Source organism: Anabrus simplex, chromosome 7 (assembly GCF_040414725.1).
Source record: "Anabrus simplex isolate iqAnaSimp1 chromosome 7, ASM4041472v1, whole genome shotgun sequence".
NCBI lineage: Eukaryota > Metazoa > Arthropoda > Insecta > Orthoptera > Tettigoniidae > Anabrus > Anabrus simplex.
The window spans coordinates 163,826,709-163,849,393 of NC_090271.1; the positions used below are offsets into that span (position 1 = coordinate 163,826,709).

The 22,685-nt window shown below is 39.5% G+C and overlaps 1 protein-coding gene across 1 annotated transcript in view; it reads left to right on the forward strand.

Annotated features, from left to right (window-relative positions):
* Vps51 (vacuolar protein sorting 51) overlaps positions 1-22,685 on the forward strand; it is a 186,761-nt gene that overhangs the window by 145,882 nt on the left and 18,194 nt on the right. Inside the window, exons 14-15 of the mRNA XM_068228634.1 lie at positions 16,838-16,950; positions 17,029-17,335. Of these exons, the coding sequence (XP_068084735.1) occupies positions 16,838-16,950; positions 17,029-17,137 (222 nt within the window). The 3' untranslated portion in view covers positions 17,138-17,335. The remainder of the gene's footprint in view (positions 1-16,837; positions 16,951-17,028; positions 17,336-22,685) is intronic.

A 22,685-nucleotide genomic window follows, 5' to 3' on the forward strand; every position in this document is an offset into this window, starting at 1 on the left:
TTTCCCCTAGATATTTGAATTTTTTTACCCTCTCTATTTGGCCAATATCTGTTTTCAGAAATTTTGGTGCATCCCAAATATTTGTTAAAAATTTTGTTTTTTCTGCAGAAATTCTTAAGCCAGTTCTGCTGGCGATTCTTTCCAAGACATTTACTTGGGTTACAGCAGATGTCACATTTTCAGAAAGTATTGCAAAGTCATCTGCAAATGCAAGACAATTTATTTCAATCCTTTTATTTCCTCTGCCTAACCTTATCGGTGAAATGTTGAGTTCAATAAGTTTTTCGTTCCAAATTCTCACTATTTTCTCTAGGACACAATTAAAAAGAATTGGGGATAGTCCGTCGCCTTGTCGTACACCAGTTTTTATTTTGAAAGGCTGTGATATCTCTCCCAGAAATTTCACTTTAGAGACTGTGTCTATAAGTGTTTCACGGATTAGATTTGCCAGTTTAGACTTTATGCCAAATTCTCGAATTATTTTATATATAGTTTCTCTGTCAACAGAATCAAAAGCCTTTTTGAAATCTACAAACATGACTACAATGTCCTTTGAATTAAGTAACCTGTGGCGAATTATTGACTTAAGATTAAATATTTGTTCTGAGCATGATCTTTCTTTCCTGAAACCACCTTGATATTCACCTAAATGATTGTCTAGTGTTGTTTCAACTCTGTTTAATAAAATCTTGGAAAATACTTTATATGCCACTGCTAATAAAGATATTCCTCTGTAGTTATTAACGTCCTGTTTATTACCTTTTTTGTGGAGTGGATGTATCAAGGCTACTTTCCATTCCTCAGGAATTTTTTCAGTTTTCCAGATTTCTTCAAAGAGTAATTGTAGCTCATTTGCTATATTTGGTAAGGACCACTTCAAAAGTTCCGCTGTAATAGAATCTTCTCCGCTAGCTTTGTTGTTTTTGAGGGTTTTAATTACTTCTTCAATTTCTTTTATAGTTGGTGGTATGTCTTCTTCCAAATTTTCATCAATATCTTGAAATTCTAATTTATGACTTGGTTCAGGACAGTTCAAAAGTTGATCAAAATATCTTGCTAATATCTCACAATTTTCAGTATTGCTTAGTCCAATTCTGCCGTTTTCATCCTTGAAACTAACATTTGTAGTTTGGTACCCCTTTAATTCATTCTTAAAAGTCTGATAAAAGTCACGGGTGTTATTTTTTATAAAGTTTTTGTCCATTTCTATAAGTTTCTCCTTTTGAAAGGCTCGTTTAGTACTTCTGATTATCCTTATTATTATTATTATTATTATTATTATTATTATTATTATCATTATTATTATTGTTCTGAGGTATCTGTGGAACAGCAGAGGTGAAAGAAGGTGCGGGGGTGAACGGGCCTCAAAATACGAAATTAAAGTTAAGATAAAATTTAACAAGGTTATATTTTCTTTTCAAAATCCAGAAATAACAAGCATGGCAGGTACAGAGTAGCAAGGTAACAAAGTACAATTACAGTATTTACAGGATTTGGGCTTCAAGCCCCGAACTCACAATTCTTGAGCAATTAGCCCAACTTTACGATATACGCAATTCAACAAAGGGGCAGAAGACCCCTATCATGCCCAGGAGCACTTGCTCCCAATTACACAGTAAAGCCTCCTTGAGGCGCACAGAAAACAAAATTTCCAAAAAAGAGCAACTCGCTCTCAAATTTTAAGCCTGTCAAAGGCCACACCAAACTCCACTTTCAAGTTGTCCTCGAAGGACATGAAAACAGGGGTAAAAATACCCAACCTACTGAGGCCTATTAAGTAAGGAAACAGGTCAATTATATGGCCTCTAAAATATCAACTTGAGAGGAGGCGTTCTTGCACTCCTAATACATTTTGTTTAAAACCTATTTGGCACTAGGCCGTTAATGCAAGGGCTAATCCCATCCTAAAGAGGTGACTTATATGAGAAGACAATTTACATTACGTTAAGGACGAAACGGTTGAGAAAATAAGTTCACCTCAATGCAATATGAGTGGGAGCTCGAGAGGGTTAAGCACTCTCTATCCCAATATGTAGTTAAAACAGAAAGAATTGACACCGAGTGTCTTTACAGTTTTAAAGGAAGGTTACATGGAAAAGGCTTCGGACCTGCCCCGAGAGTTAAACTGCTGAGCTAGCAAGAAAAGAAGTTATTAAAAGGCCATTACCTTGTGGATGAACTGCTGCCCGAAGAAAGAGGCGCTTCCCGCCCCCTGCTACGTACTTTACACACTGAAAGATGTTACTGAAGTGGCGCGGAGACCCGAAAATCAGCAGTTTATATACTCTCGCGGAAAGTTCGAGGCGTTTCAGGAATGAGAACACCCTCCCACAAGACTTTTATTGGTTAGGGTTAAGCAACATATCCCCGTTGAGGAAGATACACCTGATTGGTCATAAATTAATTAAAGAAATTCGGGATTGGCTAAATTCAAAACAAGGGGAAAGAAAGGGTTGTACAGCCAACTTAAACAATAACAGAAAGAAATTTAACAAGGAACAAACTTTTGAAATAAAAATTTCTCCAAAAAACAGTTCTTTCACTTCGCACTAGGGTGCACCATTGTAGTTCTTCAGTAGTGTCCTCTAGAAGAGAATGTTCACACTGCTTACTACAGGCAAAACAAAAATACATCGAAAACGACCCAGTTCAGAAACTTCAAAATTTCCAAGTAGTGACATCTTCTGAGAAACTTGAAAATTAACACATTAGATAAAGTTCAGACTTCCTCCAGTAGGGGAGTTTCAACGGGCGCAAAGTTTGAATTAGCGACGTGGAGGTGTACCACCCGGTACAATTATTATTATTATTATTATTATTATTATTATTATTATTATTATTATTATTATTATTATTATTATTATTATTATTATTATTATTATTATTATTATTATTATTATTATTGTTGTTATTATTTACATATTCAGGCGATCCCCTTGTTTGTGAGGTTATTTCATGAAACATGTGCTGTGTATATATATATTTATATTAGTTTAATTAATGTAAGAACTTGTAATTAATAGTATATAATTTATTATTACCTGTATATATATGGTGTGTAATCCACAGTAACATTGTGCAGCACACTGTAACATACAGACACTAGATGGTTTTAGAATATTGTTTACATTATAACTATGTTATTAGGCTCTCCAGAATTTACTACAAGATATGTTATGACATATCCCTCTAGAAGCCTGGCCAGGCAGCCTATATAAAGAGACAGTCTCGATGATGGAGTTGAGTTATTGTTTAACAGGAGTTCTTCTTGTGAATTCGTGTGTGTTTATGCCAACATGTTAAAGTAAGCAGTCAACTCCTTCAAGGTTGCAGTCTCTATGTGCTGCGTGATAGGCAGTTGTTAAAAATGGTGCTTTGTTGATGTGTGTGTTTAATATGTAACCTGTACATAATTGCAAATAAAATCCATGCACGCAAGTGACACCATTTTGTGTGCATCTTTGCGGATACATCATTGGCAACCGTGACGAGGACGTAAGAATTTACGAGTGATTACGAGTGTAAGTGCGAAATAGATCAAAATGCAAGTGATACTAGAAAATATGTCCGTACAACAACTCAAAGACGAACTCGTCAAGAGAAATCTTCTGACAAACGACAAGAAGAAATTGCTGCAGACACGTTTACGGTAAGATGTCATCGAAAAAGGCGAAGTTCCCGAAAAGTTTTTCATCGAGGTATACCAAGATCTGGGTGAAACATTGGAAGATGAGGCAAATATTACCAAAATGTGTTCTAAGTTAACGAACATGATACAGACACTCAATTCCACCTTAGCAGACCAAATTTCTCAAGCTAACTCAGTTTTAACTGGACAAATATCACAAGTATACACGTAGGTTTACCAAGTAGAACGGGGCCTAGAATCAAAAATTTCAACCGTAAATGACAATATTTCATCCCAAATTAGCGACGTCACCAATCAGTTAATGCAGTAGATATCGAACATCAGATCAAAACTGGGTCAGGTTGAACAGATCGATAGTAGGGTAAGCCAGCTGGAAGGGGATATCTCGAACCTCAAGGAGGAGGTGGAAATCCAGGTTTACGGCATAAAGCAACAGGTTGAGGGAAAAATTTCTACTGTCGAGGGAAATTTTGAAAGCCGTATCTCTGCCGTTGAAGGAAATTTTGGGAGCCATATTTCTGCTGTTGAAGGAAGTGTAGAAAACCAGTTTTCAACCATCAAGGGAGATGTGCAGAATATATGAGAAAGCATCCTTCACACAGTAGAAGATAGATTAACTCAAACAGGACGTATCGCCACACCACTGACTCCCTCAAACCTAACCGGCAATACAGAACACCTAGACCCGATGGTGATTGTAGAGAGCCTTCCGGAATTCCACGGGCGACTGGAAGAGAACCCCACTAGCTTCATCGAGGGATCGGTCAGTCTATTAGGAAGGACTAATCTGCCAGAGGACATCTTCGTGCGATTCATCACACCGCGATTAGTGGGGCAAGCCGCTACTTGATAGAATAACTTGAAGGGCTTAAATTTAAACTGGGCAGACTTCAAGAGGGAATTCCTCGCTAGATTTAATTCCGAAGGGGTGAAGAGCTCCATGAAAAGGAAGCTACTGACTGAGGCACAACCCACTGGCATGAGAGATAGCGCCTTCGTCCTACGGAAGTACCAGCTCTTCAAGTGTCTGCACTCAGAAGGAAGCGAGAACGAGATCTTACCAGATATCACAGAGCTACTCCACGATGAGATTCGACTCCTAGTGAAAGTATCACAACCGTGTTCCTTTGATGATCTACGTAGAATCATCGTCCAGTTGGAGGAGGAACACAAAAGCAAAGCTACGGAAGAGACCAGCACAGTTAGGAAGTGCTACCAGTGTGGAAGAACAGGACACCTGAAGAACAAGTACCCGGTCTTGATGTCAGAAATCTAGGTCCGGCCCATTCTGGATTGAGGGGGGAGGGGAACAGGAATGCGCTTCAAGACATGACAGACCCTGGTCTAGTAGGAGAGCGATTGGTCAGATTGTGAGTAAAACAGGCCAACCTCACCCAGCTATCATCTTAAGAATAGCCAACAAGACTTTTTCAGCCTTACTCGACAACGAAGCAGGCCATTCATTTGTCAACGGGACTGTTGCCAGATTACTACCGCTTACGAAGCCTCACCATCTCGGAAGGGTAGTGGGAATAGCAGACGTTGTAATCTATTCCATCCAGGGACAGACTAACCTAACCGCTACATGCACAGACCTGCCTATTATAATTGACGTTGCAGTCATTCAGAACTTAATACCCGACATCATATTAGGTCATGACTTTCTAGTGGAATACACGGTGGTCCTAGACTAATGTGGCTCGTGAAGTCTTTTTTCGAAAAGATAGATGTCTGAGAGTCGCCTGGCACAATGGAAATCTCCGGACTCACAAGGATGCGGAAGTCGTCGTAAACTTGGAAGATGTCTAGTTAACATATCTTCAACCAAGTGAAGAAGAGGAGCTGAGACATGCCTTAAAGGACTTCCTGGAAGTCATCGCTAATAAAATAGGATGGACTACCACGGTAATGCACACCATTAAATGCAGCACTCCCTCACCCATCAAGCAACGTCCATATCCAATCAATCTGGATAAGCGCAACTTCGTCATTCAGAAGATTCTAGAGATGGAAGGGCAAGGTCTCATCAAACCTTCTACATCCTGTTGGGCTTCAGCTATTGTCCTACCGAAAAAGAAGAATGGGGAGTATCGACTGTGTGTGGACTTCCGCAGGTTGAACGAAAAGGTCGTTAGTGACGCCTACCCCATGCCTGACCTGAAAGACTCACTGAACAAGTAAGAGGGTCTAGGATTTTCAGCACTCTGGACCTCAACTCCAGATACTGGCAAGTGGCGGTCGAGGAAAGTTCTAGACCACTGACTGCCTTCATAACACCAAGAGGATTATACCAGTTTACAGTAATGCCTTTTGGATTGAAGAATGCTCCTGCCACCTTTATGCAACTGATAGATAAGATATTCTCAGGATATGTTGGAGATTTCTGCCAAGGTATCTCAACGACATTTTGAATCACAACAAGAATTTTCAAAGAACACCTTGTACATCTGAGGAAAGTACTGAAACGACTGAAGATTCACGGATTGACTTGCCAACTGGAGAAGTGCCACTTCGCCCAGTCCCGCGTAGAATATCTTGGTCATGTCCTAACATCTGAAGGCTTAGAAAGACAACTGGAGAAGAATCAAGCTATCGACGAAGCTGAACGCCCGCGGAACAAGCGACAAGTTTGTCAGTTCCTTGGCTTGTGTGGATGGTATAGCAGCTTCATTCCACACTTTGAAGAGAAGGCAATACCACTCACCGATCTACTCCATAACAACCGCCTGTTCCGATGGACTAGTATGGAAGAGGCAACATTCCAAGATATTAAGGCTGCGATATGCAATGCTCCCGGTCTAGCCCATCCCGACCCTCAACAGAAGATGTGCCTGCAGACAGACGCCAGCGAGTCCGGCCTAGGAGCAATATTATTCTAGGAGAGGAGTGACGGCGGAAGAAAAATCATCGAGTATGCCAGCAGAAAGCTATCTCCCTTCGAACAACGCTACTGCACTGTCAAGAAGGAATCCTTAGCCATGGTGTGGGCCATGGGCAAACTCAGGGGCTACTTGGAGGGAAGGAAGTTTCAGCTGTACACCGATAACGCCGCTTGTAAATGGTTGAACTCGGTCTCTGGCTCAAAATCTAAATTGATGTGATGGACTTTGTTAATAGCAGAATTTGATTTTGATGTGTGTCATGTCCCTCGACGAACATAGGAGCAGACAGTTTATGTAGGCACCCGGTGATGGAACCTGAAGCTAGCAGCACCATTGTCGAGAGGGAGTTCCCACGAAAACACCAGAGTGAGCCCAAGGAGCCTGTCCTTATGACTATCAAGAAGGAACTTGATCTAGAAGTAATTAAACAATGGCAAGAACAAGACAACCCTATAGGACCATGACACAGTGGATTAGAAGACAAAACACGGATAGTCGCCTTGTCTCGAGGGAATTCAATATGTGCTACAAGAACTTCCGGGTTGACGGAGGACTCTTAATGAACAGGTCACGCCTCTCCAACATGCCTGCAGTAGTAGTAGTAGTAGTAGTCTCTAGACAGCACATGATGGACATCCTCGAGAAGTTCCACGACAGCACTGAAGCCGAACATCCAGGAGATGAAGAGACCTACCAATCTGTCCGACGAAGATTCTTCTGGGTCATCATGCGGAAAGACATCCTGGACTCTGTGAAGGGGTGCGGGTGCTACATCTGTGCCTACACCAAGGCGAGCAACAGGAAGGCAGATTCCAGTCAGCGAGGAAGACGGCCGCAACGCCCTTGGGAGGTAATAGCCCTGGACTTGATGGTCCTTACACTAGAACACCACGGGGTTAAACAGGACTCGTAATCACTGACCTCTTCACAACATGGATTGAGGCCTTTCCGGTACCAGAAGTCATGATGGGACGCATCACCAGTCTTCTACAAGATGAGGGATTCAGACGCTACGGTTATCCACGGTGTATTCTGTCAGACAACTGGAGTCAGTTCACGTCGAGGAAGTGGCAGCAAATGATGACAGAATGGGGTGTGGAGCACTGGACCACCCCTGTCTACAACCCAAGGGCCGATCCAGCAGAACAACAGAAACAGGAGCTAAAAAAGATGCTATGTGTCCACCTAATAGACAAAGAACATCGACTGTGGGACCTTCAGATACCAGTCACTCTTTGCCCTACGATGACGCATCAACCGTGTCACTGGCTATTTCCCAGCAGAGCTGTTCCTTTGTAGACAGCTATATGGCACCGGGGATTGGGAGATTTGTCCACCACACACTTCTGGTCAAGAAGAAGCAAGCTTTGGCCGAAAAGAGACCCAGGCCAAGGCTCAAGATGTCGAAGAGACCCAGACCTTCCTACCAGGCCAACAAGTACTGCAACATAACCACCCAGTCGATAATAAGATTGGAGGGTTTCACGCAGGTCTCGCACATAAGTAAGTTGGTCCCGTCGAAGTGGATAAGCAGCTGGGCCATGGGATCTATTTGCTAAAGACCAACACTCCTGTCAAAGTCCACGCATCGGAGTTGCATCAAATCACCCAACCGCTGCGCATAAGGAGTAAACCTGGTATTACCAAGGGTCCACCTGGAGGAGAGGCTACTAATGTCACAGCACTATTTGGTCATCATGGGGAGAATGTATCGACTATCATCTAGGAAGAGGCTTGCAGTGAGGCAACCCCGACCCCTGACATGGCACGGTCCGGTCGAGAGGAGGAGAGCACATCCAGCAACGTCGAGGAAGAGAGAAGATACAATTTATGTCCAAGACAAAGTCGACGAGTGTGATAGAATGTGAAAATTGTTGCAAGTTATAGGGGGGATATTGAAACAAGTGTAATAAACTGATATAACTTGAAAACAATATTCTTTAACCCATGGGTAAATAATGCAAGTATCGAGCTTGTATCATCATTATTATTATTATTATTATTATTATTATTATTATTATTATTTGTGTATTCAGACGATTGCATTGTTTGTGAGGTTATGTCATGAAACATGTGCTGTATATATTTATAAGAGTTTAGTTAAGTAAGAACCTGTAATTAATAGTATATAATTTATTATTACCTGTATATATGATGTATAATCCACAGTAACATTGTGCAACACACCGTAACATCCACAATAACGTATCTTTGACACTAGATGGTTTTAGAATGTTCTTTACATTATAACTATGTTATTAGGCACCCTAGAATTTACTACAAGGTATGTTGTGACATATCCTTCTAGAAGCCTGGCCAGGCAGCCTATACAAAGAGACAGTTTTGATGATGGAGTTGAGTTATTGTTTAACAGTTGTTGTTCTTGTGAATTTGTGGTGTGTTTATGCTGACATGCTAAAGTAAGCAGTCAACTGTTTCAAAGTTGCAGTCTCCATGTGCTTCATGATAGGCAGTTGTTAAAAAAATGGTGCTTTGTTGATGTGTGTGTTTAATGTGTAACCTATAAATTATTGCAAATAAAATCCGTGTACGCAAGTGACAGCATTTTGTGTGCATCTTTGTGGATACATCAAGCATACATGAATAAAACCCTGTGATGAAAACGATGCACAGTGCACTGATAGCTTTAATCTCCCAGTGTCTGTATGATCTCGAGGTAATGAGTTGAGGTTAGATTTACCTCATGCCTCACCACACTTGAAACGTTACATACAAGTTCATTGTCTGAGACCACAGTAAATGCATACTCACAGTATGATGCTTCATACTATCGCTTAGCACTTCACAGCACACTCCGGCAAACCAGCCATTAAATAAACTTTTCAAGTCACATGGTTCTCCCACCAACCATCACTCCTACCCTTGCATTTCTTTTTCCGTCTAAGCATTGCATTCTCATCACATGCATACTGGCGCTCCCCTGAAAACTGTTGAGTGATATGCGCCATATTGGACAAAACAACCTCTTACCCAGCTTTCTTTATATTTAGTTCTCTTGCCTAATAAAGAACTTTTGGTGCTACAGATTGTCACCAATATGAGATGGTGTTCTTCCAATAAAATAAGTCATGTTTATCATACATTAATATATACATACTGTACCAGGTAAAGTTTCTTTCAAGAGCATGAGGTCTTTCTAAGGGGTGCCTAGTCCTTAGGAGATGGTACAGACAGGGAGGATCACAAGGTGAAATAATAGATATTATATCTTTCTTTTTTTTTATTCAATCTCTGGAAGGTCACCCTATTATATCGCCGAATCATAGTTATTTACCAGAAAATAAATTCCAATTCCAACAACAGAATATCGAAAAATCAAGTTAATCAAGTAAAATTCGACTGAAAAATCTCTTTCTCAATCAGTTATGTCCATCATAACTTTCATGGGCTACATTAATAATAAAGCATGTTGTAAATAAGAAATCCTAAAGTCTTTTCTATTGGCACTTGCGATTTCAGATTACGCTTTCTACATAAATTAAATAAAGTAAAATCTGTAACTCCTTCTTTTAAACACATAAAACTCAAATATGAAACACTTGTAATTAAATCTGATCTTCTGGTATAAAGTTCTGAGTATTGTCCTATTTTTTGTGATTTAGTATGCACTTGGTGTAAATATCGTAAAGTAAGAGTTTATGATACACTTTCACTATGAATGAAACACTCAGTTGAAATCCTAAGGTTCAAACAAGTGAGAAAATACGACATTACAGGAGCACACTGTTATTTGAAAGTCTGTCTTTACTTTTGAGTGTCGTAAAGCGTTAATTTTCCAAGTTTATGAAATATTAAGTAAATGAGCTTTTGATGTTCTTTGTCAGTAATGACACTGTTTATAAAAGTTCTGTTCAAAGTTAGAATTATGTTTTGAATGAAAAAAGCACTGATATCACCTGACATACGCCTTATTGTTGAACTCGAACAGTTGAATACTGCTCTGCAAGCAGCAATCTGGAACTCAGCTATCAGCAAACACCACGATGTTCCATAGTACCACGTCCCTGGAACTGTCCCTCATAGTACCAAGTCCACGTTGATCTGCATCAAATCTCCGTCGATCTACGTCGTTCTCCGTTGTCTCGAGTCAGGATTTCTCATCTTAATAAAAGAGAGGCTTTAACACGAGAAAGTCCAACTGACTAGGTTGAAAAATGTGCACCATTTGATTTTGCACTGTTAAAACTGATTATCACTGTCTCATAAATAATCACCATTCACTGGATGAGAAATAAGTCAGAGCACTGTCTATTATCGTAAATTACGATAATGAGAAAGTACACTTCCCTGCACAGTTCATCTTGACACTTACTGCACGCTGTTCGTATTGTCAAAAATAACTTTCATTCGAAGCACATAGACGCCCAAGAGAGTTTTGGTTTACTCGGTCTGCCATCTAGTGGTGACCTAGAGTAAAACGGAACGTCGAAATTGACGAGCAGACAGCCAGATGGCGTCAAATTGAAATGTCTGCACACGGTAGCTGAGGCCATACGATTATAATAACAATTCGAAGCACAGTTTATCAAGGCTCACTTTCACAGCAAAGAAATAAATAAATAGCTCTCTCTCGTAATATCTCGCAATGTTCCTTCTCACTATCACAGTTCTACAGGAATTCATGTATGAGTCCTATACTTCACAATATCACTGAATTACGAAGTTCATTATACACATACAGTCTATCCACACGGGTTGTTTTAAATGGTACAGTATGTTATGACGATACGCGAACAGTCTTTCAGCACAAATTAAAGTGTTCTAGGCTTTAATAATACTGAAAATAGTCAGCGTGTTGCAACCTACACTCATGATATTCAAAGTTGAAACAGTCCATTTTTTTGATAGGGGCTTTACGTCGCACCGACACAGATAGGTCTTATGGCGACGATTGAAACAGTCCAAGATCATTACAATGTAAAGTAGCAGTGCTAACTTCAAGTCTGTTATGGTTATTCAAAGGAAAATTAAGATATTTGTCAAGGTCAAATATTGGTGAAATATTACAAGTCTTATGACTTTGATGTTATACACACGTTAATTTCCTAAGTTTGAATGTCTGATGAATTGCAAGTCCCACAATTTATAAGTTACTCACTGGTATTCACAGAAACTAAGTGCCAACTTGCCATCGAAATTCTATGACGATATTACAGCAAGATGAGTACTGAGTTTGACTCGTCTTGTGCAGCATGACATGCGAGTCAGCTGTGAAGAATGCGAACTGAATTGCTACGGTCTGGCCTGCTGCTTATATCCCGTATGACCCAAGGTTGCTTGCCACGTCACTGGGGGAAGTGTGATTCCTTTCTCGCCTGTATCTCTTGAATGCCTTGATTGATTTTATTGAAATTGACATATGTTTACGTTCAGAACATGAGCTACACGATGACGTATGTCTCATTTCCGTGTCTTTATCGGCTGAAAAGTTAGAAATTTTTCTTCCAGTACATTCCTGAGATAGGAGTGCAATATGTGGCAGTGACATCACCCACAGGTTCCTTGCTCGTGATGTGTCCAGCTCGCCACGAGGAACTTCGTATTGCGCTCGCACAAGATGTCGGGCATACGAACACATATTATCGTCGTCCCTTTTCCAAATATTCCGGCAATTATAAAACAATATACAGGGCTGGAACAGTTCCTGGTACAATATGGTATTCTTACAATAAAATAAATAATGCTTATAATACTTTAATAAATACATAACCTCTAATTTAGCATAAATAATGCCTTAATCGCCAAAATTGACTTCTTCACATGGGGTTAAGATTCTATATAGTTACATACACCACCTGCATTTGTGAGGTGAGGAAACGGATTTATTAAAGTGTACCGTACTATCTGAAATAATCCTCCTCTCTCTGTGCATCATTATCTCCCTGATATTAAAAAGAACACACTTCACTTCACTCTAATTTATTATCCTCCCCTGAATACTGCAAGGGGACTTGTTGAAAGTGAATTCAACATGACTAATCATTGAAGCAATTGTGGATGATCTCTGCTACACCAGAACAGCAAGCTCTGCCATGCATTACAACTAAGTCACCAGGTTTTAAGATCCCCAGAAAGATCTAGTATACCCTAAACAGAATCAGAACAAACTGTGACCGATGTGCAGATTCCCTTTATAATTGGAAGAAAATTCCATCTCCTGGATGTAACTGCAGTGCTGAGAGACAAACTGTACAACACATTATCCAAGATTGTCCACTAATAGTCTTTACAGGGAATTCAGCTGAGTTCCTCCATGCTACAATAAACTGCATTAATTACATAAAAGATGTAAGTCTGTCATTGTGACCATTTCTATGTTTGGTATTGTAAATTCACTCTTACCATTAGCTAAATAAATGAGTCTTTCAGCACAGTCTGTCATTAAGACCAAGTCCATGGGTCAAACTGTTTATTACATTTCCACCTTACTGAATCCCTCTCTGCCACTTCACACCTTTCAGTAGATGATTCACATAAACTGTGGACAACAAAGGTAAAAGATTAGAGCCTTGTCCAACCCTTGTAAGTACTGTAACTTGAACCATTAACTCATTCTATCATCAATTCTCACTGTAGCCCAGTTATCAACATAAATGCAGTTTGCAGTGGTTATTTCCCACTTTAAATCCCATAATCCCTCAGTACAGCTAACATATTTCCCTCAGTAGGCCTACTCTATCATGTGCCTTTGTGAGATTTATGAAACTTAAATATACTTGTGTATTCCTCCCGTGGTATTTTTTAATTACCTGGCACATACTATAAATCTCGTCTTGACAGTCCCTCTGTGCTCTGAAACCCCACTTGTTTTCATCCAATTTAGTCTCAACCATTGATTGCACCCTCCCTTCCGAAGTGCCAGTATATTGATTAATGAAATACCTCAATAGTTGTTTCAATCCTTCCTGTTCCCTTGTTTATACATAGGTGCAATTACTGCTTTCATCCAATCAGAAGGTATCTTACTAACATTCCATGCTAATCCTAAAGTCATTTCATCCCCACCTTGTAATATTTTAAGCAATTAAATTAAATATCAAAATGGGGAAGGAAAAACCTCATATATTTAAAGGTTAGCAATATTAGCAATTACGTTAGCAGATTCCAGACATTTAGCATGTGATAAAAATATAGTTTTGGACTGTTCGTGAACATTTTACAAGACCAAACTTCTCATGTTTTCAAAAACACCAAAACAAGTTGTCGGCCAACTGCGCTTCTGTTGGCATTGGTATTTTCACTCGTTTTGACATATGCAGTGAAGCGGTTCCACTAAGAACCTAGTTGCACGCAGTAGTGGTACATGTTTCATTGCCTGTCATAACTACAGTTTACAGTGTTTATTTCCCACCAGGCCAGCTCTTTAATATGAATGATTGATCTTAAAAATCAGCTGCCACCTCCTTTCCTCTTATTGGATGACTTTAACATCCATCACTCATTATGGGGCTCCGAAATGCCATGCCACAGAGGAAGGGAGTTGGAACAACGAATAGGAGAGCTGGTTTCATGCATTTTAAATACAGGGGAACCAACACATTTCAGCCCAGTGCATGGTACCTTCTCCTGCATTGACATTAGTCTGTGCAGCAGTGCGCTTGTTCCCCTGCTTTGGTGGGATGTATATGATGACCTCTGTAACAGTGGCCATTTCCCCATTATTCTTACTTTGTTGAAACAGAAACCCATCGAGGCACCTTCCTGATGGATTCTTAAACTGCTGATTGGCTAGAGTTCACATCACTAGCAGTCTTTAACGATGCAAATAGCCAGAGCATAGACGACAATATAACTTATATTATACAAGTTATTCTTGCTGCTGTTGAGAAGTCTATTCCATCTTTTTCTGAGACTCCTCAACGAACACCCATTCCTTGGTCGAACAAAGAAATCGCAGCAGCTATAAAAAATGATGTTGCGCTCATGAACACTATTGTAGGCAGCCTACTGTCACCAGCTTGGTAACATTTAAAAAACTTTGCGTCTTAACGCAAGTTTTTATTTGACAGACTAAGAAAGCTTTATGGGACGGACATGTGTCGTCCCTGATGTCACATACACCGTCATCTCAAGTGTGAACTAAACTTTGACTTATTCTGGCAGTGCATGGACCATCCTCAGTATAAGGAGTTTCCATTGCCGGCAGTATCGTCACTGATCCACCCACGGTTACTAACCATCTAGCAAGCCATTTTGCAGTTTTGTCTGTTTCTGGGAATTACCATCCTGATTTCCTGGCTCTGAAGCAGGAGGTAGAATGTCATCATCTTAGTTTTCTCACTCTAGCTTTAGAGGACTACAATGTGCCCTTTACGGAGTGGGAACTCCACAGCACCTTGGCGCTTTGCAAGGATACGGTTCCCAGACCAGATAATGTTCATAACCAGATATTGAAACACCTCAGCGAGGATAGCCTCTTATATATTCTTCGGAGGTTCAATCAAATCTGGGTAGAGCATGAGTTTGCGTACAGTGGTGAGAGGGAATAATAATTTCTCTCCTCAATGACAAAGATTCTAAGTATGCAGTAAGTTACAACCCTATTTGTCCCACTAACTGTCTGTGTAAACTATTGGAGAAGTTTGTGATTCACCAACTTGTGTGGTACTTGAGAAAAGAGGACTTTTGTCCAAGTACCAGTGTGGTTTTCGAGCTGCCTGCTCCACCACTGACCACTTGGTACGCCTGGAGAGTTCTATCCAGATCGCATTTCTCTGAAAACAGCATTTGGTTGTTGTTTTCTTCAATTTAGAAAAAACCCATGACTCCACATGGCGATATGACATCCTTTCAGTCCTGCATCAGTGGAAATTCTGAGGTAACTTGCCAGTTTTTATTGTGAATTTCCTATCCCTCCATCTGTTCCATGTCCGAATAGGAAGGACATATTCACAATATCATGTGCAGGAAAATGAAGTCCCACAGGGATCGTTCCTCAGTGTCACTCGGTTTGTGATTGCTATAACAGTGAGTGTGCAAGCCAGGCTAAGAAATTGTTTAACAGATTCACTTCATTGTAGAAGGGAATGTACTATGTTCCTGAAACATGTATGAATAAATCATTTTCAATTATAAAAGTGTATTGACAAGATAGACCAAGCACATACTATTTTAGTTTTTAATAGCTATAAACAGTATTGTTGCTGCTGGTGGTTTCCTAGTAACTCTTAAGTATTTGAGCTCCATATTCATTTTCAATAAATTTCTACGAGTTATTGAAAGTAATCACCTATCACTTCCAGTGTGAGCAAAAGCATGATCTCAGTAGAGATTAGTTATGAAGTGTGAAAGAAGTGTTCATACGAACAATAGTCCTGGGCACACAATATATTTTTCACTGCAGACATGCACCAGGGAACCTGTCCTTTCTCTCCAACAGGCCGAAGAACTTCCCTCAGAGTGACGGCACAAGGCCGCATGTATATAAATTGGAGAGAGGAGGGCAAAGGGGAGGTTATGACACACACACATGTAGAGAACATGCTGGAAGATCGTAGAAGTAGTAGGGGCGGCAGCGATGACATTATCTGGCCGTTGGCCATGGAGTGCAGAAGCAAAACCAGCATGAAGAAGTAAGCAGTTTATCTGATTGATAAAAGTAGAGGTGAGTAGAGTCTGTTTCAAGTTCTAGGAAAGAAATATTATCCAGGACTGAGCAGGCCAAGAGGGCATTGGTCAGCACGAGGACTCTCTTCCACAGTTGGAATACAGTCTTCAGCGCCATGTTTGGATGCTGTACTGTTGTAATTTCTTTTTCCTTGTCTACAAATTTGAAAGATGAACACTCAGTCAGTCCATTGTTGGAACATTGAACTTGAACTTTCAAGCTCTACAGAAGAATGCTCTGAATATCTTGGGTAGACAGGAAAAGTAATGAATTAATGAGGCTGTCCTTAGCGAGATGAATAAAAGGTAAAGAGCTTCTGACAACCATCAAAGATAGAAAGTCCCAGTGCATTGGACACATCATAAGAGACAAAACAGTTTGAATTTCTCCAAATCATATTGTTTTCATCTTTTCAGCTGTTGTAAGTGTTAAAAGAATACAATGTGCAGAACTCATTAGTTCTTCTGAAGTGTTGAACTATCAAGGCTAATATGTTATATCGTATTGTTATGTTATAGTTTACTCATAATTATATGTATAATTATTTATTGTAAATGAATGTGGAAATTTGAAAAGATAATTTTCACTCTCCATATGGATTGATTGTCTTTATATTTTGTTCTTTACTAACTGTAAGGATTAGAGAATTGTAGTTTAACAATATTGAACATGTTTCAGACATTTCTAGAATGTGTGCGACTGCGTACTTTTAGCCGGTATGGCCTGCAGCAAATTCAGGTGGACACTCACTATCTTCAGTTATATCTCTGGAGATTTGTAGCAGATGAAAAGTAAGATAAATTTGCTCGTAATATTTTAACAGTGAATATCTAGAGTGACAAGTTCTAATGGGTTTCTTATTGTTACAGTTTGGTACATTTTCTTCTGGATGAGATCCTTGGTAGTGCCGTTCATCGCTGTATAGACCCAGTTTTGATGGAACCCAGTGTCGTCGAGATCATTTGTGAGAGAGGCTGATGAATGTTTGTTAATTATAGATTAACAGGAAAGGAAAGACTGGCATTTGTGGCATGGATGAAGAATTTGTTCAGGGCATGGGATTATAAAATTTTTGTGAACGTATAATTAACAAGAACTCTGGATCATTTTTCATGCATTGTGTGCAGAATGGCCCTGCAGTGTTTTGGACCATAGGGTGGAACTGTATGGGAAAAGGTATTTATACATATTTCTCAACCAAAATGTTAATCAAGGTTTAGGCGTATAACACTTAGGGCCATTTTCTCCAAATCGAGTTAAACCTGGTATAAATTAAACCCGTTTAACTTTAGTACCTAGTTTAAAGTTGAGTCCATTTTCTCCACCAATTTCTGACACTCGTTTAGTTTAAACGGGCGAGCTGTCGTTGGCGCTAACGTTGGCTGCACTGAAGGAATAGTCGAAGGCATGGTCGATTGAAATTGGCCAATCAGAGCCAAGTAATTCATGACCGACATTTTCGTAATATCAGCTGTTTGTGGCGAATTAATGCTATCGTACGTAGTGAATAAAGAACAAATTCGGCGGGGTATTAGCTTTACTGATAAATAAATTGTTTACATTTGTGCGAAGTGTTGTGTCATAATTCCATCTCTTGCTGTCTACAATTTATTGGAACGCACTTTTATTTCTTTCTCTGTCATGCTTTACCATAAACAAGTACCGTGGGCCTAATACGTGTCTTTTGATGTATGTATTGTCTTACGGAACACACGGGAACGTTGAAATATTAAAATCCTGGTCTTTCAGCAATAGGCCTACGGTATTCCTTTCCCCAGAAAATCAACATTTATGTGAATTTCAAGTAAACAAATTCCAAGCATGCTCAGGATCTATTTCCTATCAAAATCCATCGCCCTCGGCCGGGATCAATCTCACAAACCTTGGATCCAGCAGACAGACCACTGAGGATGTATTATTTTGAGATTTATTACTTGATTCCATATTCGTTTATAACATAACCAAGTTCGCGATATGTCGTACTGTATGCATAATACTCGTCTCCCTATAGCATTAATATTTCTATTTCTGGTATGCTGGCAATAGATACGATGAAACATTCTTAACTATAATCTATTCTATTACAAGTTTACTAGCAAGCATGAAATACTTTATTGTTTTTCTGATCCTATAAATATATAATCTAGCGATTAGAAATTGTATACCACCGCCTCTCCTACCGTGCCGGTCAACATTCTGATGGTAAAAATATTTTAGACAAATTAGATTCGAACCGTCTTGTCACGGATCCGGACGATGCTGACTTCACGCTTTAGCGACCACAGCCACCAGGTACCACATGAAGAGCATACATATTACACGACTTATGTAGGAATATTTTTATGCTTCACATTACAGTATTCATACCACCAACAGTATTTTACAGTATATAATATTATAAGGAGACTGCAATTTAAGGTCTGTGGTCCCCGTTGTTAATGAAAAAAATGCCTGCTGCATCATATCTTAAAGCAACCAGAATCATTGCTTCTAGCGAAATAGCATTATTTCGTGCAGTTGACGTTTTAAATGAATCCTTCTTCGATACTAGACAATCCTTGCTGTTCGCTTATGAATTATAAATCCATCAAAAAACTCCGTTACATCCGATTTTCCAAGATTGTAAACTTTTGTTGGAACGCGGCTTCTTAACCTCTCTTGCACATCAAAATTATTTCCTATTTAACCAAAGCCTTCAATAAATTCTCCCATTTTTCTAATGCTAATACTAGGTTATAATTTTAGTACGTTTTTCATTAAAGTGCTGCAGTACTGGTAGTCAAAACTAACCCTTCTATTAAGAAAATCACAGATACGTTAATAAAATGTCAAGAAGGTTGAATATAAACAGCAGTTTAAACCAACAATATAGAAGGTTTAACTCTGAGCCAGGTTTAAACTTGATACAAAGTTTAAACCAATATGGGGAAAATGAATGTTAGTTTAAACTCAGACTTAAACCAGATTAAAATAAACCTAGCTTAAACTCATTTGGGGAAAACGGCCCTTAAAGTACAGACATAAAATATCACATTGTAAAATTAAATCACAACTCATTTTTAGTCCTCAATATATTAATTTTTCACTGTTACTCATGATGTGGTTATCTGAATTTTCAATTCTTCTATCTTTTCTCATTTTTTAAAATGTACATTGTCTTCAGAACCATCAAGAACATTGCTGATACCACATGTCTTGAATGATTTCACAATAGTTTCTTATTTCACTAATTCCCAAGATTACTTCACTCATTCATACATTTATTCAATTGTTGGTCTCTTCATTCTGCCCGTCGATGTTGTAATGTGGTATATCCATCCATTTTGCCCATTCCTCATACGTGAAGACTTTATAAACGCCTTGCCTAATGAAATATACTTCAGTCATACAACATAACATTGTTTGATACCATAACTAGTATTGTTTTTATATCCTTTGTTTTTGTATATAATTCGAAAGGCCAACATTGACATCATCATAGTTAAAAATAAAGGAAATTTATACATATGAAAGGAAGCATGGACATACCGCCCATCATAGGCTGTCTGGCCTTTTAAATAATGATTGAGATGTTAATAAGCAAAATAAACAAATCAAAGATTCATCAGTCATGGAGAACGTATTGCCCACTGTAGTTTATGACAGCAGCAAATAAATAAGACTAAAATAGAAACTGAAAGGTTTAAGTTTAGTATTTCATTGTCTGTTACTTTCAAGACACAATTTATGAATAGGTCTCTTGAACAGAGCAGAATTCAATCTCACTGATCTGTTGTCATCAGGATGAACTGTTTTGATCACACCATATCTCTGTTGAAGAGGTGGCAAGTTGTCTTCCTTGATAAGTACAATATCACCAGGACATAAGTTGCAATTTGTTCTTGTCCACTTGCCACATTGTTGCAGTGTGTTCAAATATTCCCTGAATCACCTTCTCCAGTAATGCTGGTTCAGTTGTTGAACATGTTGCCATCAGGAAAGTCTAATGATCGGAAAAGAAGTGATGTCATATTCAGGTAAGGATGTGAGGGTTTCACGAGTCAGAAAATGTGCAGGCGTGAGGTAAGGATGATCTGAGTAGTCATCGTTGATTTTTATTAAGGGTTGAGAATTAAAACATGCTTCATTTTTACTCGTAAACATAGTAAGTTCTTCAAAAGTGAGAAAACTGGTCAATGATTTTACAGCTGCCTCCCATATTACTCCAAAATGAGGAGCAGATGGAGGAATGGAATGCCATTTTAAGCCAAGTGAGCAAGTGGCATTCATCACTCTTCCTTTTGAGCTTGGTATTGGAAAAATATATATATTAATTTGCTTATTGGCTCCAACAAAGTTAGTTCTGTTGTCACTGTATATACTCGAAGGATGTCCTCTTTGAGCAATGAAACGATGCAGGGCAACAAGGAAGGCACTGTAGTAAGATCTGACACCACCTCAGAATGGAGAGCGTTTGTTGCTAAGCAGATAAATTGTGCAGTATATGCCTTTGGGTTCTCTTTCTGCGTTTTTGCCTAATGTTGTTAAGAAAGGGCCAGCATAGTCCAAACCCACTTTAGTTAAAGGACGAGATGATGTGACTAGTTCCTCATGCGCAGTTGCAACTCATAATTTTGGATAAACGAGGCACATATTGAGGCATTACCTGACTAACTACCTATCATATTGATAGTATCCAGTTTCTCTGACAAAGCAATGATATCAGAAGATGAGGACCAGCATGCAGTAGCCGTTTATGTTCAGCAATTATTATCAGTTTAGTGAGATGATGATGATGATGATCAGATAGTAAGATTTGATGTTTCTGCTCATAGAGAAGCAACAAATTAGAAATTCTTCCACCCGCACGAATGAGACCCAAGTCATCAAATATAGGGTGCAGGTTTTCTATGGTACCTGCACGGCTTACATAATTGGTTTTTGTCAGTTCTGATAGTTCCATGGCAGAATTTGAATATTGAATTAATTTTATGCATCTGGTCAAGGCTGTATTCATTTCCTCAGCAGATAAAGTATCCAAGTTAAGGTGAGATGGGTCCTTCTGGGGATTTCATATAAATCAAAGGCAGTACAACTCCGCCATTGTCCGGTCCCAAGTCCGGAATGAGAAAGGAGGAGGGTTTGCTGGTCTGGCACCCAGCTGTAAAATTGCCAACGCCGAGTGTTGGGCGGCGGGAAATAACCTGACTCCCTAAGGGGGCCAACGGCTTCGGGCGAATGAGCCCCTTTGGGTGGGGTGATGGTCCCCACAGTGGAGGAAATGCCACTGGAATCCATTATGCAGCGTCTGTTCTCCAGGTTAGGGGCGGCTGCACAAGGCGTCTGTACTCCAGAGGAGCGGCCTCATTATCACCTCACTGGATCACATCCAGAGTTGTAATTCGGGACCTAGTCCCACACAGGTGACACCTTGACAGTCAACCATGGAAGGTCTTTTAAGGAATACTCCACCGGCTGAACCAAGAGTTCAGAGAAGGCAGCATTCGGATACGGTGGGCTGCCACCTGAAAGATACCGTGAAGTCGGAGGCACGGAAATACCCCAGTACTACATACACGAATGAGACAAAATCAAGAATCAAACCAAAGCAGATGACATACTTCTCTACACACAACATAAACTCACTCATGCAAACCGGTAAACTAAAAGTGATCACCGACATAATGGACCAACACAAAATTCTTATCATGGGATTACAGGAAATTAGAAACACTGACCAGGATGCCTTGGAATCTCAAGGGTACAGACTTTATAAAGGTATACCCGGGAAGAGAGTGATGAAGAATGTCCCACAATTTGGAACAGGATTTTTGGTCAGCCTTAAAATAATAAACTCAGTTCAAGAATTCAGATCACAGTCTCCACGACTCTCAACGCTCACCTTAAAGGCATCTAATAAAATCTATACTATAATAAATGCCCATGCTCCCACTAATGATAAAAACAACTCCTCAAAAGACCAGGAGGAAACAGGAGAATTTTGGGACCTATTGGACCAGACCATAGATAACATCCCCAAACACCATATAAAATTATTAATAGGCGACTTCAACGCTCAACTAGGCAGAGAAAGAAAATACCGTGACATCATCGGAAAATGGCCAGCACACAAGAAAACAAATAAAAATGGAGAGAGACTAGTTGACCTGTGTAGAAACCATAATTTAATCTCAAAATCTACATGTTTTAAGAGGAAACCTCAAAAACTCAAAACATGGAAACACCCTGACTACACTAAAGGAGAATGGCAACTGGACCACGTCTGCATGGACAAATACCACCACAAAGAGATCTATAACGTCAAAGTCCTCCGAGGAATAGACACAGGTTCAGATCACTACGTAGTTAAAATTAAAATTAAACTCACTCCCCAGAGGAGACAACAAAAGCAAGCCCTTAAAACTAAAAGAAAAATAGATCCTACCCAGCTAATCAACAACAAAAATTACCAGAAAGCAACTGAAAAAATAAAAATCACAGACAAACTTGAAGACTTAGTACACAACCTTAAACAAATTGCAGAAGA